Source organism: Urocitellus parryii, chromosome Y (genome assembly GCF_045843805.1).
Source record: "Urocitellus parryii isolate mUroPar1 chromosome Y, mUroPar1.hap1, whole genome shotgun sequence".
Lineage (NCBI taxonomy): Eukaryota > Metazoa > Chordata > Mammalia > Rodentia > Sciuridae > Urocitellus > Urocitellus parryii.
Window position 1 is genome coordinate 2,442,341 of NC_135548.1, and position 22,501 is coordinate 2,464,841.

The following is a 22,501-nucleotide window of genomic DNA, read 5'->3' on the forward strand; positions in this document are numbered from 1 at the left end:
AAGAAAATGTGGACAAGTCAAAGGAAACTATACGTGACTATTAATCCTCTGGACAGGAGCAGAATGTATAAACTAGTCTCCTAACAGCAAACGGCAAATCCTGTCAATGCAGATTATATGGGCCTCAGAAAAGTAACCTGTAACCATGGAGCCTGCAAAATTTCCTGCTATATTATGAATTAATGATGGCATGAATCAATTGTCCTGCAACCAAAGCTCAATTGAAGAACCTTACAGGTAAAACTTGGAAGTTCTTCAAATTACCATGAGTAAAAAGCCCATTAACTTCACGGTAAATAAAAGTACACATAGCAACCCAGATTCATGTGCTAGTATTCAATTTCTTGCTGGTACAATGACTTCCCGTGAATTAAGTCAAGTTATTAATTGTAGAATTAATGTCACCACAATTCCTTCATAAAGCTCTTTATACGATTAACTTCAAAAAAATCATATAAATGGAAATATTTCCTCAGGTCTTTAATTACAATTTAAACTTTGGAAAAAAAATATGATTATTATATAGGCCCTAATTTTCTTTTCCTACCTTTGCTATTCCCCGAACCAAGAACAAAATTGACATTCAAAGGCCATGTATTTTCTATTAGATGGCTACAGGAATGGATGTCATTTTGCATCCAGAGAAGAAATATAAAGCAAAATGACAAAAGAAAATCTCTTAGTGGTACATTGGATAAAGTGAAAAATTCTCCATTTTTTAAAAAATACATATAATCATATTATATATTACTATGCGATCTTAAGTCTTATAAATGTCTCCTATGTCTTATCTCCAAATATCTAAAGAGTAATGTGTGCTTTTTACTGCCTTATCTGAGCAACGTGCTAAGCTTCAGTAGGAAAAATAAATAAATAAATAAAACCATCTTACCTACTTGTGGACAAGGGGTCAAGATAAAATCAAATACTAACTACAGTAGATGAAATTTATCAGATGCTTGAAGGAAAAGATACTACCGCAGATAGCAGTCTTTGATTTGGAATGTAATGCCGCCTGTTGTATAGAAAATTAACTCATGCAGCAGTGGTAGAAAGATGAACATAGAGAAATGCAATACACTACTTTACTCTTCAAAATCATACAGATATGAAGCCCCCGCCGTGGACAGAACACATGATTTTGCCTTTAGGTCACTGTTACAGAGATGTGCCATGTGTCAATTCTGGTTTTTTTGTTTTTTTTGGGGGGGGGTGGTAACCAGGGATTGAACTCAGGGATACCTGACCACTGAGCCACATCCACAGCCCTATTTTGCATTGCTTAGCACCTCACTGTTGCTGAGGCTGGCTTTGAACTCACGATCCTCCTATCTCAGCCTCCCTAGCCACGGGGATTACAGGTGTGAGCCCCAGGTGTCCATCCTTTAGATAGAGAGCAGCATTTGCAAAGAGGGTGTGAGGTTTTCTCCTGGCCGACAATGAGGAATACAACCTTGAATAGGTCATCTTCTGATGTGGGTGTGACATTCTCATCCTCATCATCGCCATCATCACCATCATCACCACCGTCATCACCATGACCCTATGACTGTCACCATCACCACCAACACCTCCTCATTATCATTCCATGAACGTCATCATGACTGTTGCTGTCACTACCGTCACCACCACCATGACCATCACCACCACCATGACCATCACCACCACCATGACCATCACCACCACCATCACCACCACCATGACCATCACCACCACCATGACCATCACCACCACCATCACCATCACCACCACCATGACCATCACCACCATCATGACCATCACCACCACTATCACCACCACCACCACCATCACCATCACCACCACCATGACCATCACCACCACCATGACCATCATTATCACCACCACCATGACCATCATTATCACCACCACCATCACCATCACCACCACCATCACCATCACCACCACCATGACCATCACCACCATCATGACCATCACCACCACCATCACCACCACCATCACCATCACCACCACCATCACCATCACCACCACCATCACCATCACCACCACCATGACCATCACCACCACCACCACCACCACCACCATCACCACCACCATCACCACCACCATCACCACCACTATGACCATCATTATCATCCTTGATAACATCCCATCATCATCAGGACCACTGTCATCGTCACCATCAATATCATCTCCATCACCATCATCCCATCACCATCTCTGCCATCACCACCAACATCACCATCTTGACCACCATCATCATCACCATTAGTACCATCATATTCTCCCCCATCATCATTACCATCACCACCACCATCAACCACACCATCACCACCACCATCACCACTGCCATCCTCACCATCATCACCACCACCCTTACCACCACCATCCTCACCATCACCACCACCATCCTCACCATCATCACCACCACCATTATCACCACCATCCTCATCATCACCACCACCATCACTACCACCATCCTCCCCACCATCACCACCACCATCACCACCACCATCATCATCACAACTATCACCACCACATCACCACCATCATCACCACCACCATATCACCACCATCCTCACCATCACCACCACCATCCTCACCACCATCACCACCACCTTTCTCCCCATCATCACCACCATCATCACCACCACCGTCACCACCACCATCACTACTATCACCACCATCATCACCACCATCATCCACCACCATCACCACCATCATCACCACCACCATCACCACCACCATGCTCAACATCATCACCACCACCATCCTCCCCACCATCACCACCACTATGCTCACCACCATCATCCTCCACCATCACCACCATCACCACCACCATGCTCACCATCATCACCACCGCCATCACCACCATCATCATCACAAATATCACCACCACCATCATCACCATCATCACCACCACCATTATCACCACCATCCTCATCATCACCACCACCATCACCACCATCATCACCACCACCAGCAGCACCACCATCACCACCACCATCCTCCCCACCATCACCACCATCAGCACTACCACCATCTCTACCACCATCACTACCATCATTACCACCATCATCACCACCACCACCATCACCACCACCATGCTCATCATCCCCACCACCATCCTCACCATCATCACTACCACCATCACCACCACCATCCTCCCCACCATCACCACCACCATCACCACCATCCTCACCATCATCACCGCCACCATTATCACCACCATCCTCCCCATCACCATTGCCATCACCACCACCATCCTCCCCACCATCACCACCACCATCACCACCATCCTCACCACCACCATCCTCCCCACCATCCTCCCCACCATCACCACCACCATCACCACCACCACCACCATCACCATCACATCTGTAGTAATGAAGCCCAGCAGGTGCGGTATCTACCATCCCTCTCCCTGTAGTGGAGCTCCACTTCCTCATCTCGATTCTGCCTCGGGAGTCCTCATGACCATCATTATTTCCTTCTACTAATTAAGGATCAGGAGCTCAGGGAGATCATGGGTCCAAAGTCACCAATCAAATAAGAATCCAAGCAGCCATTCGACCCAACGTTGTTTTAAGGTGTCGGGGTAAATATGAGAAGACTCTCATTAGAACCCAGTGGTTCTCAAGTGGCTTCCCTATTAGGATCCCCTGGGGACCTTCTAAAAATGGTGCCCTGGGTAAATTCCTGATCTGTTACTTCAGCCGCCCTGGAAAGCACCCCAAAAAGTGGCCATTTTTAAAGCACTCTTGGTGATTTCAGTGTATGGCCAAGATGAAAAACAAACAAACACATCCACTGGGTGAGTTGATCCTAATGAGTTATGACAACCCATGTCAGATTTTTTCAACCAAATGAGGTCATTCAAGACTTGGCATTCAGGGTTTTTACCTGCAACTAGTCATGTAAGAACCGTCTGCCTGGAATGTAGTAAAAATCCAGGTTCCCAAGAGGAAAAGTGGTGTTCGGGGTAAACCACACAGTGTGCACAAACACACTCAGAACAGCCAACCCCGCTTATTAGAATGCTAGGTAGTAGTCGGAACCTTCTAGAAGTTTTTGAGTTTTCAGATCCCAGCCCAGAATCAACCAGTGAAGCAAGTTTTTTTTTTTTAATTTGCTTTAAATTCTCATCTAATAAATTAAGATAAAAGAAATGAATTCTGGTGTTCTATGGCACCACAGGGTGATTACATTCAAGGGGCATTTCTAAGGAGAACCGTCTGGATTCTGCTGGGTTCGCGCTTCTGACAAGCTAACCTATGGCCATTTCTGGGTGGTCGAATTTAGAGTAAGGGTTTGGTTTTATTCTTTAGTGTAATTAATTGCTCAATTAATTTTTAGTGACCAGGTAAGATTTCTCTGAAAATCTACAAGAAATAAAGACCTAAAAAGAGGAAAACTGGGACTACTAAGTGTACCTTTCAGAGAAGGCATCGAAACACTAAGAAAGGAAGATAAAGAGTTCTCCCTGCAAATGTTTCTAATTTATGCCTGGAAACTTGGGGGTAATTTGCCCGGAAACTCAATTATAAATAGTAACTTATTAGATGTGATTGCAATTAATTTGTTTCCCAAGCACATTAGAGTCCTTGGCCGTGGACCATATAAAATTAGAAGGAAATCAGGGAAGAAGAACACAACAAGGTTACAGGAGGGACATCAGATGACAGTGGGATCGGCAGAATTTGTTCTGGTTTCCTGTAGGACGCGAGAGCAACGGCAGCACACAACGACCCGCGGTGTGGTTCAGCAGAATGACAAGAGGTCAGTCTCCACACGCAGAAATGATTAATGCTGAGCCTACGGAAATGTTAATTACCCTAAAAATCGATCGTTACACTGTGTATACGTGTATCCAATTATCATCCTATACCCCATAAGCATGCACGAATATTGTGTATCAATGAAAAAAAATGTTATTATGTATCAATAAAGAAAATCAGATACTTGGATATTAGGAGATGGCTTTCTTATCAGTTCTGACCTTTTTTGTTTGCTTGCTTCGATTTGAGTCAACCTCTATTTATCTTGGTTCCTCCTTTGCCTAACTACTTTCAGTACAAATATGTACTCCCTTGGACGGGAGGACACGTACGTCCGCAATTGTCCACAGTCCTGCTGCCAGCTCTTGAGAGGATGCTTCAGCACATGCAGAATTCCAGAAGTTCAAAGCTTCCCTCTGGGGCATATTTTATCATTTTCATATTTAGCTTCTTTCAGTAACTCTTTACAGGAGTTCCCAGACATAGAGCTTTACACTTCAGATCCTAAAGAGATGCACTGATTTAACCTCTATGTTACGCAGCAGTTGAGGGATATGTTTTAAGAACAAGAAATCCCCACGTAGGAAAGTCATACTCTTTAGTGATTTGCTTTTAGTCAAGCTCAAAAAAAAATGTAATTATCACTTTCCTTTGTACCTATATGGATATACCACAGTGAATCTCACCATCGTGGACATCCATGAGAAACTTTAAAAAAATAACTCTGGATAAAAGGCAGAATGCCTCTTCCTCATGGGAAAATTTATTTTGTGATGAAAATTACCAAGAACTGAATTCTTCTTTTGTTGCTGTAATTATTTTTAAAATTGTTGCATTACACTTAAAAGTGGAATTCACTGTTACATATTCATATAGGCACAGAATATCATTTGGCCCACAGTCTAAATGTAAGTTTTACGATGTAATTATGACTATGGATTTTCCTAGGAGTTGGAAAACTTTCTGAAAAGGAGTATAATAATTGCTTAACTAATTTTTTTTTTTTGCAGGGTGGAGAAGCTGGGGATTGAACCAGGGGTGTTTTACCTCTGAGCTGTATCCTCAGCCTTTTTGTATTTTATTTTAAGACAGGGTCTTGCTAAATTGCAGAGGCTGGCCTTGGAATTTGGATCCTCCTGCCTGAGTTAATTTCAAAGTTCAGATGAGGATCGAGTTCATTTAATTTTCATCGAGATGGCCTTTAATCCAGGAGAATACTGTCAAGAAGGCAGGGATTTATTTGTTTACGTCTCATTTGCTTATTGCTGTACCTCAATCGCACTGCTGGGCGTATTCACAAAGTGCATTTTGCTAATTTCATCTCGGTTCATTGGGATAATATACCTGCCCATTGTTAAAGCTAAGCTTTGGAGTGGTTTGTTACTTACCGAGAGATAACTAATAGATACATCAAATGGGATGCATATGGTTTCTGGGAAAGCTTAGATTTCAATAAAACAGATGGCACCACGTCATTCCTTGGGGAGGCGGAAGCCATGATTGATGCTTTTGTGTCTCTTCTGTGGCTTCTCGAGAATGTTGGTAGCACACAGAGACTGAGGGTGGGTCTTCTTATTGGATTTAACACTACATCATTAGCTCACCCTGCCTGTCCGTCTCAGAGCAATGGGTTAAATGACCTTGACTACCTGCAAGGGCTCTGTGTGTTATTGAAGGCACCTTGATCCTTGCCATTACCAAAGGTTTTGCTCCAAGGTCGTTGGGAAGGTCAAATGAGACGATGGGCATGGGCTATTCACACGGCACATGGTGGACATAATCATGATCCCGTTGAGGATGTAACGATGATCCCGATTTGGCACCCAGCTTCTCAGAATAGTCTGTGTCCTGCCAAGGGGATCTCACAGCAGCCCTTGCTTCAGTGGTTGGAGACCGGGTCACTGTGGCTGCCCACATCCTCCGGAGGACATTCCTTCCAGCCCAGCCCTCCCCCACTCCCTTCCAAGACACCCGATGATGACATCATTTCATTTGGATGATGTCACTGGGCATCTTGCTGGCCCTACTGAGCACCCCTTAGTGAGTGACCTCTGTCAACTCTTTCCTCTTCTGGTCCTGTCTACCTCTCGAGGTCACTATCTTTAAGCCTGGACAATCCGCCAGTCTTCCTAGCTACATCTTATAAGAAACCAGGTTGGCACCCAGCCTGCGCCCCTGAGCTGCGGGTGACATCTCAGCTCACTGTCTTCCATGGATGGGTGAAATCATCAACTCGCCGCTCTCTTACCTCACAGAAACTTTGACATTGGTGTTTCCGTAGGTCCCCCGGTTCCTTGCACGGCTCCAGGCACTGGAGGAAAGAAAAAAATATATATTATACACATGGGTAAGAACCAAAGCAAGGGAAGGACAGAAGTCGTCTGTGAGCTTCCCATGCCTCTTTGTCCTGGTGGGTTTAGGAAATCCGATCCATCAGCTGATGGTCAAACTGCTTGGGCATCTTTGTAGAACAGAAACCAAAAAACGAAGAAAAAAAGTGCATTTCAACCCAGTTGACCAAGGCAAGTCACAGAGGCTGGCAGTGAGCTATAGGAAGAGTAATGATATTCACCATCAGAAAGAACACCCTTCAAGAGATGTGTCTCATTCCGTCAGGAGTGCTTTTTAAAGTGTGCCGCTTCTGATGAAATGTTTTGCTCATGAAATTAAATATCCACTTGCTTTTAAATGGGCAACATTGGGCTATCTTTTGCAAGTAAACGAGTGAAAATTTTACTGTTTTATGTTTTTTGCAATTTTTTAAGTACACAGATGCATGCTTATTAACTATAATCACCATGTTCAAAATAGGTCATTGTTCAATATCCCTGTTACTTAACTGAAATTTTGTATCCTTAGACCAACACCTCCCCAATTCTCTGACTCTCCCTGATACCTCCCCAGATTCAGTAATTCCTATTCTATTCTCAATTTCTATGAGATCAACTTTTTGAGATTCCCCAGGAGTGAGATCATACAGTATTTGTCTTTCCGTATTTGATCTATTTCATTGAACATAACATTCTCCAGTTGTATCCATGTGGTCACAAATGACAGAATTCTATTTTTAATGGTAAGAATAGTATTCTCTCGTGCATGCATACACCATATTTTCTTTATCCAGTCCTCAATCGATGGGCACTTAGGTTGTTTCCATTTCTCAGAGATTGTGAATAGTGCTGTAATATATAGGAGAGGGCAGAAACCTTTTTTTAAAATCATTTTTAAAATTTGTGAAAAATTTACTGTTTTATGTCTTTGCAATTTTTAAGTACAACAGTTATACATGACAGTAGAATGCACTTGGATACCTCATACATAGATGGAGCATAATTTCTCCTTCTTCTGGTCGTACATGATATAGATCGATTAGAAGTAATGAAATAGAAAATGCCATCAAAAGCCTACCAACTCAGAAAAGCCCAGGACAGACAGATTCTCAGACATGCATCCATTTCAATCACTTCATCGAAGGAGGTTGAATAAATCTGAACATTAGATTCTGACATGAGAGTTGCGCAAGAGAAGAGCTGTATGATACATACACTGTATGACTCTATGTACTTTAATAAATCAAAGATTCAAACAAAGTCATCAACCTGCATTCCTTCATAACAATTTAATAATAAATAACATTGTTAAATAAAAAAGTTTATACATATATAGCATATCGTTTATTACCATGTATATAGTTCATATAGCAAATACACAAATACGCATACATACATTCACAGAGAGGTATACTATATGCCTGTGTATATATATATATATATAACAATAGGCCTCATGATTCACATAAAAATGAAGAATTTATATACAAGGAGATTTGATTCTCAAAATGATAATTATAGGTCATTCAACTTTTCGTCAGTAAAAGTTAGTGGTGATGTATATTCAAATGTGAGTCAACTCAGTATAGACACGACATTATCATAAGCCTATGATTATTTTACCTATTTATTTCTTTTTTGGTGCTGGGATTGAACTCGGGGACACTCAATCACCGAACCCCATCCTCAGCTCTATTTTGCACTTTATTTAGAGACAGGGTCTCACTGAGTTGCTTAGGGCCTCACTGTTGCTGAGGCTGGCTTTGAACTTGAGATCCTCCTGCCTCAGCCTCCCAAACCACTGGGATTATACGTGTGTGCCACTGTGCATAGCACCTGATTTTCAGTTTGATTCTTGCTCTATTTTCCGATTAGAACTGCAATTCTCAGCTACATTTTGGCTCTCTAGAGGGCCAAACTCAGGGTGCATGGTAAGTAGTGAGACGTTTTTCAATCTAGGTTTCGGTAGCTTTTTGCCTGGTTTAAAAGAAAAAGACTCACCAATGGAACTTAATTTTCAAATACTTACTGCCAGTTTCCAATCAAGAGGCAGAATGCTAAAACTACCACCCTCCAAGTCTACCACGAGTCTTTCACAGCAATGTCCCTCAAAGTGTGATCTTTAGCCAAAAATGTAGCCCCCCACCCCTTGGAGTCTGCTAGCAAAGAAAATCTCAAGATCCTCCCTCTACTCCTGCAGAGGCATGACCTCTGGGTCTTTTGCAAAGGTCCCCTTGGAGATTCCAATACTCACTACGCTTTAAAGAGCAATGCTATCGAATCTGGGGCCAAGATGCTATGGTGTCTGCTTCTTATTATCTCACTTATTTGGTGCTATATGTGCAATCCATTTAAGCTTCTATTTGAATTGTCTGGTTTCCCATCAGCGGGTGACGAGCAGCCTCCAAACACACATCTTAAAAGTATTGTTATTCAGAACCGACATTTCATTTTTAAAAATTATTTCAAGAATATAAGCAACAATAAATGTTGGTGAGGATGTGGGGGAAAGGCTCAGTCACACATTGCTGGTGGAATTGGTGCAAACACTCTGGAAAGCTGGGTGGAGATCTCTCGGAAAACTTGGAATGGAACCACCATTTGACCCAGCTATCCCTCTCCTCGGTCTATACCCAAAGGACTTAAAATCAGCATCCTACAGGGACACAGTCACATCCATGTTTATAGCAGCACAATTCATCATAGCTAAACTACAGAATCAAACTAGGTGTCCTTCAACAGATGAATGGATTTTTAAAAACGAGGTGTATATACACAATGGAATATTACTCAGCCTCAAAGAAGAATTAAATTATGTCATGTGCAGGTAAGTGGATCGAGCTGCAGATTAGTTAAGTGAAAGAAGCCAATCTCAAAAATCCAAAGGCCAAATGTTTTCCTCTGATCTGTGGATGCTAATTCACAACGGGGAGTGGCTCGGGAGGAATAGAGGTACTTGGGTAAGGCAGAGGGGAGTGAAGGGAGGGGAAGGGATATGAGGATGGGAAAGATAGTAGAATCAGACACTATGACCCTTTGTGTGTATCTGATTAATGACCCGTGTGGTTCTACATCATGCACAACCAGAAGAATGAGAAGTTATACTCCAAGTATGTATGATGTGACAAAGTGCATTCTACTGTCATGGATTAACTAATTACGATAGATAGATAGATGAAAATCCTCTATAAAACCTATCCATCAAGAATAGCCCAGATACGCTGAGCACACTCATGCACACCTGCTATGGAGGCCTCTCAGGAGGCTGAGGCTGGAGGATCACAGATTCCAAGCCAGCCTCAGCAACCTAGTGAGTCCCTATGCAATTTGGCAAGACTCTCTCTCAAAATAAAATACGTTTTTCGAAAAGGGCTGGGGATGTGGCTCTGTGGTTCAGTGCCCCAGGTTCCTCCCCCGCCCCCACACCACCAGCACCAAGAAAAAGAAAAAGAATAGTTGGGTACAGTCATTGGCATAAATATTCGTTGGGTCTGTCAAAGATTTGCCTGCTTTGATCACAACGTAAAGGTCAAGTCAAGGAAAAAAAATGGAGGGAGGAAGACTTCCAATCTTAGGGGGAGGAAACTGGAGCAAGAGAGCTCATCCCCAGTGTTACCATTAGGAATGCAAGCAGATCACCTCTTTTTAAAAACTTAGCCCAGAAAGAGACATCCGCAATGTGACTTGCTTGGACGATCACTCTGTATGAAAGTTATATTTTAAAAATCTCTAGCAATTCAAAATAGGCTCAGACAACATGCGACTAGGATGAAAGTTTCCCGGGCACAGGAATTTGGTGACATTTTTCTAAAATGTCCTCAGGGTACTGTAGAGATCTTTGCTTCTACTGCAATGGATTTGCAGCAGGAGAGAGTAGGTATCAGTGAGTTGTTGGGCATCTTGGGGGAGCTTGGGTGTCTGTGTGGGGTTTGGCATTCTGAATTTCGGGTGGAGCAGCTCACCCTGCTAATCAGGTTCTTCAAGCTCGTGAATGGCCTTGAGTGCAGCTGGTCTGTTCTCTGTCCCCCAAATGCAAAATTTTCTTCCTGTATCCATTTGTTACCGTCTTTTTTTTTTTTTCTTAAAGAGACTTTATCTACTCAAATCGACTATAGCATCAAACTATTTGTGTTGTCCACGTGAGTGCACACGGACATACCTTCTGTGCATGGATAGAACATTTATCATTTTACTCCAAGAATTCTCACATTTGATTTTTACTCTGCCTTAGTCCGTTTTACGATGCTATAACAAAGCACCTGGGGCTGCATACTTTATAGAGAAAAGAGGTTTCGGTTGGCTTCCTGTTCTAAAGGCTAGATGCAGTGACCACATGGGGGTGAGGACTCCCCTGGCTGTATCATAACAGATGAAACAGAGAAACACAAAGGGAATTAGACTGTGGTAAAGCTCAAAGGAATGTTATTTGCATTAGAGCATGCGACTCTACGGATACCGCTTTCTACAAGGGCTTAAGAAGATAATGTATGCAAAAGAGATTTGTGACCAGACAGGTACTTGGCAAATCTATGGGATCAGTAAATTATTGTGATCCCAAAGAAGGTTCAGTCTCCCAATGCCTGACTCAGAGGAGACAAAGTACTGGCAAAGAAGGAACCGGTTGCTACTACCTTGACGACCTGCCATCTGGTAAATCCAGCACAAGATTCCACACACGCAGCCAAACACCTTCATTAAAGTCTCGTTAGGGAACTAAACCAACAGCCGAGGAAGTAGAACTCATCATCATGTTATGCCAAGTAAACAGAATCCACGCGGAAACAAAGCCACGGCGTTGCATACATTTCCCGTACAGATGAGCATCTGCAGAACCAATAAATCCGGATTAATGTTTCCTCTGTGCAACGTACTCGTCTCCTCCCCAGGGCAGGGGAAATAGAGCAAGAACGTTGTTCCCTGAGGGAGGGTAGAGTTGATCAAGGGAAAAACACACGTGGGTAAGTCGGTCTGCATCCACGAACCATGAACGTGGAGGAGAGAAGAGAAATCGGCCGCGGGAAGCACAGAGTTGGTTTCTCCAGCTCACGTTTCGGGGAGTGGAGTGTTGCAGGAGAGCAGCTCAGGACAGGGCACCAGGGAGCAGAGAGAGCTCTGCCCACCAGGGACAGCACAGAGATCCCCAAGGCACAGCCCAGGGACCCCCTCCTCCAGCCCCACCCCACCTGCTGCAGTCACCACCCAGTGAGTCCATCCAAGTGGATTAATCCACTATGAGTCTACACCCAGTGAGTCCATCCAAGTGGATTAATCCATTGATCAGATGAAGGATCCTATAACCTCATCATTTTACCTGCAAACTTTCTTGCTTTGTGTCACACATGAGCTTTGGGGGACACCTCCTATCTAGGAAACCACAGCACGTGGTACAGAAGGCACGGCGTGATGCGTTGGAGGCACACGGGAGAGATTCAGGGAGGGGTCTGACATGGCATCGGAAATGTGGACGTGGAGTTTGGAGCAACGGCCAAAGCTAATGGTGGACCGCCACGGGCTTCCGCTGTCTCCCTCCCCCCTCCATTCACTCACTCTCCCCGCGGACACTCAGCACGTTCTGCTCCTTCGTGACGCACCTGCAAAATCTCTGAGCCACACAGACCTCACCTCCCAGGACCCTGCGGTCTACACAGGTGATTTGTAATGAGGGAGAAGTCCAGGCGGGCCGTTGGCTTCAGGTCTGAGCATTGCCAACAACAACTGGTGCAGGTCATCCAGGCTGAGTACTCGGCTCCGACAGCGAAGATTTTGGGTGGAAAGGCACAGGACCGTGCACATGTGTTGTCCAGGTCCGCTTCTCCAATCGGGCGGGAGAGTGCTGAGGATCAGATCGGCGCTCTTGCAGGGGGTTGTGCGGAGACACCTTGGGCCACCTCCCAGCTAAGGAGACCAGAGACTAATGACTCACTGGAGGTGGCTCTCAGGACGAGCAGAAAAGAAAAACAGAAAACATGGAGCTTCGGAGTGAGGACCAGAGGAGACTCCCAAAGGGACCACTTGCCAAAGGTCTTCTTCTCCATCCAAATTGTCTTTATTTTATTTTATTCTAATTTTTTGGTACCAGGGATTGAGCTCAGGGACACTCGACCCCTGAGCCACATCCGTAGCCCTTTTTAAAAATCCTGCTTTTTATTTAAAGACGAGGGTTGAAATAAAATCGACAAGGATGACGTTCTGAAGGCCCCGCACCTTGTTGGAGCTCCGTGAATGTGTGCTCTTCCTGCCTCCAGGATCCACCCAGGAAATGCACTCAAATCCTTTCACATCTCTGCAAGAAGCTTTGGGGGGTTAATTGGAGAAGAAACGAAAATCCCCTTGAATCCTAGACTCTCGAGGGTGTTTCGATCCTTGTGTTCCAAGATGCTGGTTTTCTTGCCAGAAACGCCGGTAGCTGGTGTGCGGGCGGGAGGTAGACAGAGAGGGGAAAATTCAAGAGCAGGGAGCTCATCTGGTCTCTTTTTGACAAAAACTATTTTTTGTCGAACGATTTTTTAAAAAACCAACCCGTCACAGTTCCCCGAGGACCCAAAGGTAGGACCGTGCCACCTGGGTGTGCACGACGACACCTGGACTGCATTTTATCACAACTGTCTCTTACCCGGAAGGCAGCTCTGGCCTCGAGAGCTCTTGCATGTTGTGCATTTAGAAACAAATCAAAGCACAAGGTGGAGAAAACGACCTCGTGAAGGCAGTTATTATCGGAAAACCATTCTCGATTTCTTCTCCCTGAAACTACCGAGATGCCCATCACGCACCGTGGTTCTTGATTCCAAAGGTGGCTTTCTTTCTCGGCATGCATCCTGATTTTTGAGCTGGATCGTCTGCCACGGCATTTTTGCACAGCGCTGAAGTTTCAAGTAGATGGTGCCACCGTGGTGCACGTGACCCGGCAGCTCGGGAGGCTGAGGCAGGAGGATCGTGAGTTCAAAGTCGGCCTCGGCAATGGTGAGGCCCCAAGCAACTCAGGGAGACCCTGTCTCTAAACAAAATACAAAATGGGGCTGGGGAGGGGGCTCAGTATTGGGACAATCGATGATACCTAAATGCAAAGTGCCGATGAGATAATGGCATGACATCAGTGCTCTGCCCCCTGACCTGGATAACACCACGGCAGTTACTCAAGAGAACGCGCTTGGTCTGATGAGACGCACGCAGAATTATGAGGAGTTAAAGATTCAAGATGTCTGCAGCTTATAAGGTTGGAAAAATACTAATTGCATATAAATATAATGAGATGTGACTTACACAAGGCCAAAATATTAACCACTGGCCAATATACACTGGGTTAAGTAAGTAGATATGAACCACCCAATCCGGCCCCCAACTTGTTTTTATAAATAAAGTTTTATTGGAGCCCAGCCATACCCACTAATTCACATATTATACGTCCCCCATTTGCACACTGGTGAGTAGCTGTACAGATGATCAAGCAAGCTAAACATTTTCACCCAGTTGTAACCAAGAGGTTTGCTGTAGATAAAGCATGGTTAAAAGTTTATGGCACTATTGTCATTGTTTTTCTAGTTTTTTTTAGAAAATAAAGTAAAAAAGTTAAAAATAAATATACAGGGCAAGGGTTATGGCTCAACGGGGCAGTGCCTGCCTAGCACGTGTGAGGCACTGGGTCCGATCCTCAGCACCACGTTAAAAAAATGAATGAATAAAGGTGTTGTGTCCATGTGCAACTAAAAAAATATCTAAAAATATATAAATTACAAAATATAAAATACAAAATAATATTAGAATTACTTCACACCTCAAGATCACACGTTTTCTTCAGCCACCACCATTTACAAAGTGCGTATGGACCTCGATCTGTGAGCCAAAGATCCTTTTAAGAATTCATCGGGCTGCGGGTGCAGCTCAGTGACACGGCGGCTGCCTGGCACGTGATTCATGCACATTTTTCATTTCATAGATAACATGCACATTAAAGAGTGCACCCAGGGGCTGGGGAGGGGGCTCAGTGGTAGAGCGCTTGCCTAGCCCAGGTGAGGCCCTGGGTTCCATCCTCAGCGCCACATTCAAACAATAATGAAAACGAAGGTACTGTGTCCACGTGCAATTAAAAAGTAACAACAACAAAAAGTACAGTCGGCCGGGCGCATGTGGCGCACGCCTGTCATCCCAGCGGCTCGGGAGGCTGAGGCAGGAGGATCGAGAGTTCAAAGTCAGCCTCCGCCAAAGCGAGGCCCTAAGCCACTCAGGGAGACCCTGTCTCTCAATAAAATACAAAACAGGGCTGGGGACGGGGCTCAGGGGTGGAGAGCCCTCGAGTTCAATCCCTGGTACCAAAAAAAAGGGGGTATAACAAGCTCTAAAGGTCGTTCATAACAGCGGCAGGTGACGCTGTCGTGGGTACATATACTGCAGCCCCTGACTACCTCTGAGAAATGACATCTGTCTATCCATCGGGTGGGTGACGGGAGAGAAGGCGTCAAGAGACGTTCTCAAAGGAGGCATGTCCCTGGGGGCCGAGGATGCAGCCACCCACCGTGAGCACGCTCATGTCTTGCAGTTAGCCGCAGCCTGCAAACGGGACCTTGGTATCTGTCACTGCAGTGTCAAAGGACCCGTGGGGACTGTCACCCCAACTCGCGGTTTGCGCCATGCTGCCTGGGTATTTCATTCTGCTCTCCCTTTGCCTTCAGAGGTGACACCAAGGCTCTCTCCGCGCGTGAGATCCCGTGATCATAATCAATCCACTAAAGCCATTTGGATCCCCATGTCCCCGGCCGCTCAGCTCACGGGCTGCAGGAGCCCACTCTGCACCAGGAGCCAAGCAGACCTCTGCGTCTCCCGATGGAGTTTCCCCGGCTTCCACCCCGGACCTCCAATGCAGGGTGAGGGACCCCGGCCAAAGATGTCCCCTCCTCCTGCAGTTGTGTCCTGGGCTCCTGGGCTAACGGAGCCCTGCGGGGTGGACTTGGTGTTCGCCCTCCTCATCCGTCGCTCTGCAGAACCCCAACTGCTCAACAGAAAGTAGGAGGCTGAGGCAGGAGGGTCGTGGGTTCAAAGGCTCAGGAGGCTGAGGCAGGAGGGTCGTGGGTTCGAAGCCAGCCTCAGCAACTTAGCAACTCAGTGAGACCCTCTCTCTAAATAAAATAGTAAAAAAAAAAAAAAAAAAAAAAGAGGCAGTGTTGCTCAGTGGTTAAGCCCTCCTGGGTTCAATCCCTGATTTAAAAAAAAAAAAAATGTAGCCACAGGGTCTCTGCTGGTCTTCGGTGTCAGCGGCATTCATGGAGGGCCCCAGAAGACGCTCACTTTACTTTGGAACCTCCCCCTCTCCCTATTTCCCTTCCCTGAACACGAGTTTATTGAGCTACTTCTGTATGTCTGTCAATCTGAGAGGTACTGGGAGCTCACAGATGCATTAACAGTCTGTCTGCTTCCTGTCCCCCCGCCCGGGGGTTGAACCCAGGGGCGCTTAACCGCTGAGCTTCATCCCCAGCCCTTTTTATTTTTTTTTATTTAGGGACACGGTCTTACTAGATTGCTTAGGGCCAATTGTTGAGGCTGGCCTCCAATTTGCAATCCTCCTGCCTCAGCCTCCCAAGCTGCTGGGATAACAGGTGTGTGCACCCCTGCACCTGGATGTCTGCATTCACTCTTTTTTTTGTACTGGGGGTTGAACTCAGGGGGCACCTGACCCCTGAGCCCCGTCCCCAGCCCTATTTTGCATTTTATTCAGAGACAGGGTCTCCCTGAGCTGCTCGGGGCCTCGATTGGGCGGAGGCTGGCTTTGAACTCTCGATCCTCCTGCCTCAGCCTCCCAATAGGTCCTCATTTTGAACAGGAAATCAGAAGCAAAGAATTCATTTGCAACCAGAAGGCAGAGCAGAAAGGGGACCCCCCCGGGGGTGGGCGGTTTTGCAAACCTGTCTTTTACGTGCTGCAGAGTGCAGGTGGCCGGGCGACACAGGCCTCCCTCCCTGGGCTTTGGCCTCTGCGGCGTCTCATCGGGTGGGCACCCTTTGCCTCTTCTGCGAGTGACAAACACCAGTCACCCTTGGCTCAGGGGTGACTCTCCAGCCACCCCCTTCCCCAGCGCATCCCAGATGAGGCCCCCGGCCGTCTCTGTGCCTGCGGTGACCGGGGCTGTCCCTCTCTGGCTGCTCAGCGCCCTCTCTGTGCCACCCTGGGCGGCCTGAAGAGCCGGAGCCATGGGGCCTTTCAGGGCCAATTTCACGGGGGGATAGGATGGGGGGCCGCCTCTCGGGGGCCCTCAAAGGCCTCCTTTGTGGACCGTCCGGGGTCAGGTTCAGCGCTGCGTTGGGGCAGGACGCATCTGTTTGTCTTCACACCAGGGTCCCCAGTGAATGGGGGGAGGGAGGGGGAGAGGGGGAGGGGGAGGGGGAGAGGGGGAGGGGGAGGGGAGGAGGAGGGGGAGGGCCCCTGGCTTTTTTAGGTACTGGGGGTTGAACTCAGGGGCCCTCGACCCCTGAGCCCCGTCCCCAGCCCTATTTTGTATTTTATTGAGAGACAGGGTCTCCCGGAGTTGCTTAGGGCCTCCCTTGGGCGGAGGCTGGCTTTGAACTCGCGATCCTCCTGCCCCAGCCTCCATTTTTAAGAGGAAAGCAGATGCAAAGGATTTATTTGCCTTAAGGCTTCGCATTAACAGGTCTTCCTTTCTTATGTAAGATGAGGTCCTCCATCCCAGAGGCCAGCCGGTGGACAGAAAAGTAGACGTTTTTAACAATGAGGCAGCCATGTGAATTAACGACATCAGTCGGACCCACAAAATGTGCAAATGAGGAAGGAATTTGGGGGAAGAGAGAGCAATGGAAATTCACGGGTGAATGTGCAGAATCACCGTGATCAGATGCCGACCGGCGCCTGCATCGCTCAGGCACGGAGACTCAGAAACCCAAGCCACTCAGTGCTAAGCACCAAGTTCACCCGTAGGCAAGACGGAGGCGGAGAAAGCATCCCTTCTGTGGTCACCTCGTCCAGCTGTCCTCCCCACAGCCCCCTTCCCCTTGACCACCAAGGTGAACGCAAGTCCCGGGTCCATATTTTTAAAAGAAAAAAAAAGAGTCCATTTAGGAAGCGAAGTTTTTAACATCAGTCACTCTGGCTCTCCCCGAGAACATTATCAAAAAGAACAGAAAAGACCTGCCCATCGGGCACAGCTGATGGTTGCCCACGCCTGCACATCTGCGGGAAATAACCATGATCTATATTAAGTGATGAGTGAATAAGTAAAATCATAAACACCGTGGAATATTACTTGGCGGTGAAAAGGAGTGGAATACTGACCCCCACTCCATCCGGCGTAGTGTGGACCTTAAACACACTACACAGAGTGACCTCTAAAGCCATGAGCCAAAATGAGCCTTGCCTCTTTCTAAGTTGATTTCCTCAGGTATTATTTGTTATAGTAACAGAAAGCTGACCAAAACCATCCCACTTTCTATGAAATGTTTAGAATGTAAAGTGATTTACAGGGCAATCAAAATACTTTTTTTTCCTGTGTTGGTTACCTACAGAAAATACAGCATTTTGAAAAATAAATGATCTCTTGAAAGCAAAAATAAATTCTCTACATACCCATGCAGAAGAATTGGTACTCATTTAAAAATCCCTAAAAGCATATAGAGAAGGAATTTATATTGGAAAAAAATACAGCTGCATTTGCAACCTTTTTAAAATCTATTCATTTAGTAAAATGGTGTATCATTTCAAGACACGGGTGAAGTAAAGTTTCAAGATTAAGTTATGCTCATCAATTGTGTCCTGCTACTCTACATTTACGTGACTCTTCTTCTGCTTCCACTCAAGGTTTAGGTGATGAGAAGATCGTTAGGAAGACCACCATCAACCTTCACGTTAAATTAGACGGTTTTCCCACAAAATAAAAAGGACTTTGACCATGCCAAAATTCAGTTTCAAATGCATGCTCCTAGAAGGTGTGCTGGTCAGCTTTCTGTGACTATCACAAAACACCTGAAATAATGAACTTTAAAAAAAAGGAAAGGTTGATTGTGGCCCCCAGTTCTGGAAGCTTCCATCAGTGGTGACTCCATGTGGTTGTTTGGAATCTGGTAACGGGGTAAGAACACGGGGCAATCCTGGAAGGCACCTTCAGACACGTTCTTTTGAATTCTGTGGACCAAGGGGCTTTGGAAACTGCTGCTGGGCTTTTGAAGTCCTTGGAGACTTGCCCCGTTGAAAGAAGGTCTTATTTTTCTGCAGGAAAACAGACTGTGAACACCGACAGCCATTTTCCGTCTTTCCATCGCTGCTTGACAATCCTGGAATGCTTTATAACTTTGTAATCTGCAATTATAACGACCCCCAAAAAGATCTTGAAACTAAGTGCTGTTACAACCGAATATTTCATATGGCATGTGCATGGCACTGAGGTCCAGGCTGGGGGCTTGGTGTCAGTGACGTCATTGGTAGCTGTGACGAGGTCTTGCTGTGCCCCCAGACACGGGACTCACCTACAGGGACACAGCCACATCCATGTTTATAGCAGCTCAGTTCACAAGAGCTAAACTATGGAACCAACCTAGATGCCCTTCAGTAGATAAAATGGATAAAGCAGCTATTGTATATAGACACAATGGAATATTACTCAGCACCAAAAAAGAATGAAATCATAGCATTTGCAGGGACAGATATAATGGCATGAACGATGTGACTCAACAACGTGTGCTGTCAAAGAAATGAAAAGCTGTGCTCTATTTGTGTACGATGAATGGAAATGCATTCTGCTATCGTGTACAACTAATTAGAACAGATAAAAAAAAAAAAAAAAAAACCTTTGTCCTGCACATTATTATCAGGTGCTAGCGACTTCTTATGCTGCAATTCACAAGTATCAGTTCATTGCATTTCCATCTCTAGAGGTGAAACCCAAAGTCTCCAGATATCGCCCCCATTTGAGAACGACTAGAATAGGGTAGCCGTTGGTGACTAGAGAGATCCATAACCCTGTGCCCAGGTCCTCGGGGTGCCCAGGGACAGCCCTCTCTCTGCACCCGGATCCTGACTTCCCAGTAAATGTGTCCAGAGTGGCTTTCTTGCAGGGCGTTGCGAGGAGCTCATTTGACCAGAAGCCACTCACGATGGTTGGAAGGGTGAAAGGAAAGGCAAACGCGTAAGTAGGACTGGCACTCAGAAACGACTTTATGGTTCACCAACTATTTTCATAAACCAACTCTGCTTTGAATAGCAGGTCTCTGGGTTGTTTTTTTTTTTTTCCTTTCTTTCTTTCTTTTGGAATATTTATGTGGAAGTGAAATCTGTTGGCTTTCGCACAAGCCCAATGTAATGGCAGCTGGGAGCTAGTTTAGACACGTTTTTCCCTCTTGGCGACCAGCGGTGGGTACAGTCACTATGTGCAACTAAAAAAAGATGCTGAGGCATCCAGGAAGATGAATGAAGGACTTGGACGTGCTCCTTCAGCTCAGGCAGCTAATTCGGGGCAAATCATGTCACCCAAGCTTCCCACTTGCACAGAGCTCTGGAAATCCGGGGAGAGTCCTTCAGTTACAATGATGTTACATAAATAGATAAATGAGCTCATTCAAATGATGCTTCCGAGGTTCACTTTCCTAATGAAAAATAACGGACACGTTTTCAAAGTGGACCGCTATGATAGACTGAAATAGAATAATCACATAAAAATAATCACATAGCAAAGGAAGCAAGTTTAACTGGATCAAGTCAATGCTAAACAACAACAAAAAATCCAATAAACCTTCAAACTCAATCCCTACTTGTCATGATTCCAGAGTTTCAGTGGGAAACAAAAAACTATTCAACTTTTAAATGGGGGAAAGTTTTTATGCTTTGCCATACCGAAATCAAGTTGAAGAGAGAAGAAAGTTTAATGTACGTGGACTTTATGTTTGTGATGTTTTGACTGGATGCTGTGAATTCATAAAAAAGGAACCACAGAAATTTGCTACTCTAATTAAGTAACGATATTATCTTTAAAAATACTATTATGAACCAGGTGCAGTGGCGCACGCCTGTCATCCCAGCAGCTCGGGAGGCTGAGGCAGGAGGATCATGAGTTCAAAGCCAGCCTCAGCCAAAGGGAGGCCGTAAGCAACTCAGGGAGACCCTGTCCCTAAATAAAATACAAAATAGGGGCTGGGGACAGGGCTCAGTGATCAAGTGCCCCTGAGTTCAATCCCCGGTACCAAAAAAAAAAAAAAAAATCCAATGCTTTTATGAATCTTTGAAAGCTATGCAATTGTTATTTTTTAAAGAGCGAGTTTGGATGTATTTGCTTGTTTTTTTCTTAAATTCTTTTGACTTAGTTCTCTCCGTGTGAAGATCTGTGCAGGGCGTTGAAGGACCTTGCACACTGTCGAATGCTTCTAGGTGCGACATCAACACAACTCGGACCCAGAAGAGACCATTCACTCAGAGGCCTTTTACTTAATGCAAAGAACAAAGACCCGGGCCATTGGGGTCCCTTGGAAGTCCCCAGAGAGCCCCGCCCAGGTCCCCTCCTGACTTTGAGGGACAGCAGGGTGACCTCCGACTCTCCAGTCCCCACGGCCATGGCCCCTGTGGGTCCCCCTGGTCCCTGCTGCCTGGTGCTCAGTGGAACCTGTTCTTGCAGATTTTAGGGTTGGAGGAAGGAGCCTCGTCCCCCTGGGTCCCGGGACCTGGTCTGCATCAGGGTCCCAGAAGTCCCCCCTTCACGGTCCCCTGGCTCCTCTCAGGGACATGGTTTCCCGCCTGCATGTCCCCTGCAGGTCACAGGTGGTGTGTGAGGAAGGTGGTGGAGGCTGTGCCCGGAGGCCAGGCAGGGCTGCAGGTCCAGGGCTTCGGGGAAGGAAGCTGAGGGGTCAGCACTGGGGGCCGTTGATAGAACTGTCCCCTGGACCTTGCATCCCTACCACCCCTGTCTGCTGCCCCGGTCAGGCCAGGGTGGGATCACACAGCAGAACCTCCGTAGCCCATCTTTCTATCTTTTTTATTCATTTTTTCACGTGTTCTTGTCTGTTTCACGCTCCACAGAGATCCCACCTGCCAGGCCATCACTACTTTGAGAACTCGGGAGGCTGAGGCAGGAGGATCTCCAGTTTTGGAGGCCAGCCTTGGCAAGATCCAGTCTTGAAATAAATAAATAAATCAGTAAAAAGTTCTGGGGTGCAGCTCGGTGGTAGAGCACCCCTGGGTTCAGTCTCCAGTACCAAATAGATAGATGCGACTTCCCACTAGGAATGGTCACGTCAGAGTGTTGCCTGCACTCATTGTGCCCCAGGAGGAGAACCATCCATCTCTGGAATTCAGCTCCAGGGGATGGGCCATGGTCCCCAGGTGGTGCATTCCCCTGTTGAGACCTGTAGCTTTTCCGGCGGCCCCGGGTGACCTGGGTTTTCTCAGGTGGCTGCAGAATACACAGCAGCCGTGGGTGAGCATTGGATCTTA

General features: G+C 46.0%; 1 protein-coding gene across 1 annotated transcript in view; it reads right to left on the minus strand.

Annotated features, from left to right (window-relative positions):
• LOC113198420 (anosmin-1) overlaps positions 1-22,501 on the minus strand; it is a 118,625-nt gene that overhangs the window by 60,116 nt on the left and 36,008 nt on the right. The window contains exon 3 of the mRNA XM_077794204.1: positions 7,006-7,068. Coding sequence (XP_077650330.1) covers positions 7,006-7,068 — 63 coding nt within the window. The remainder of the gene's footprint in view (positions 1-7,005; positions 7,069-22,501) is intronic.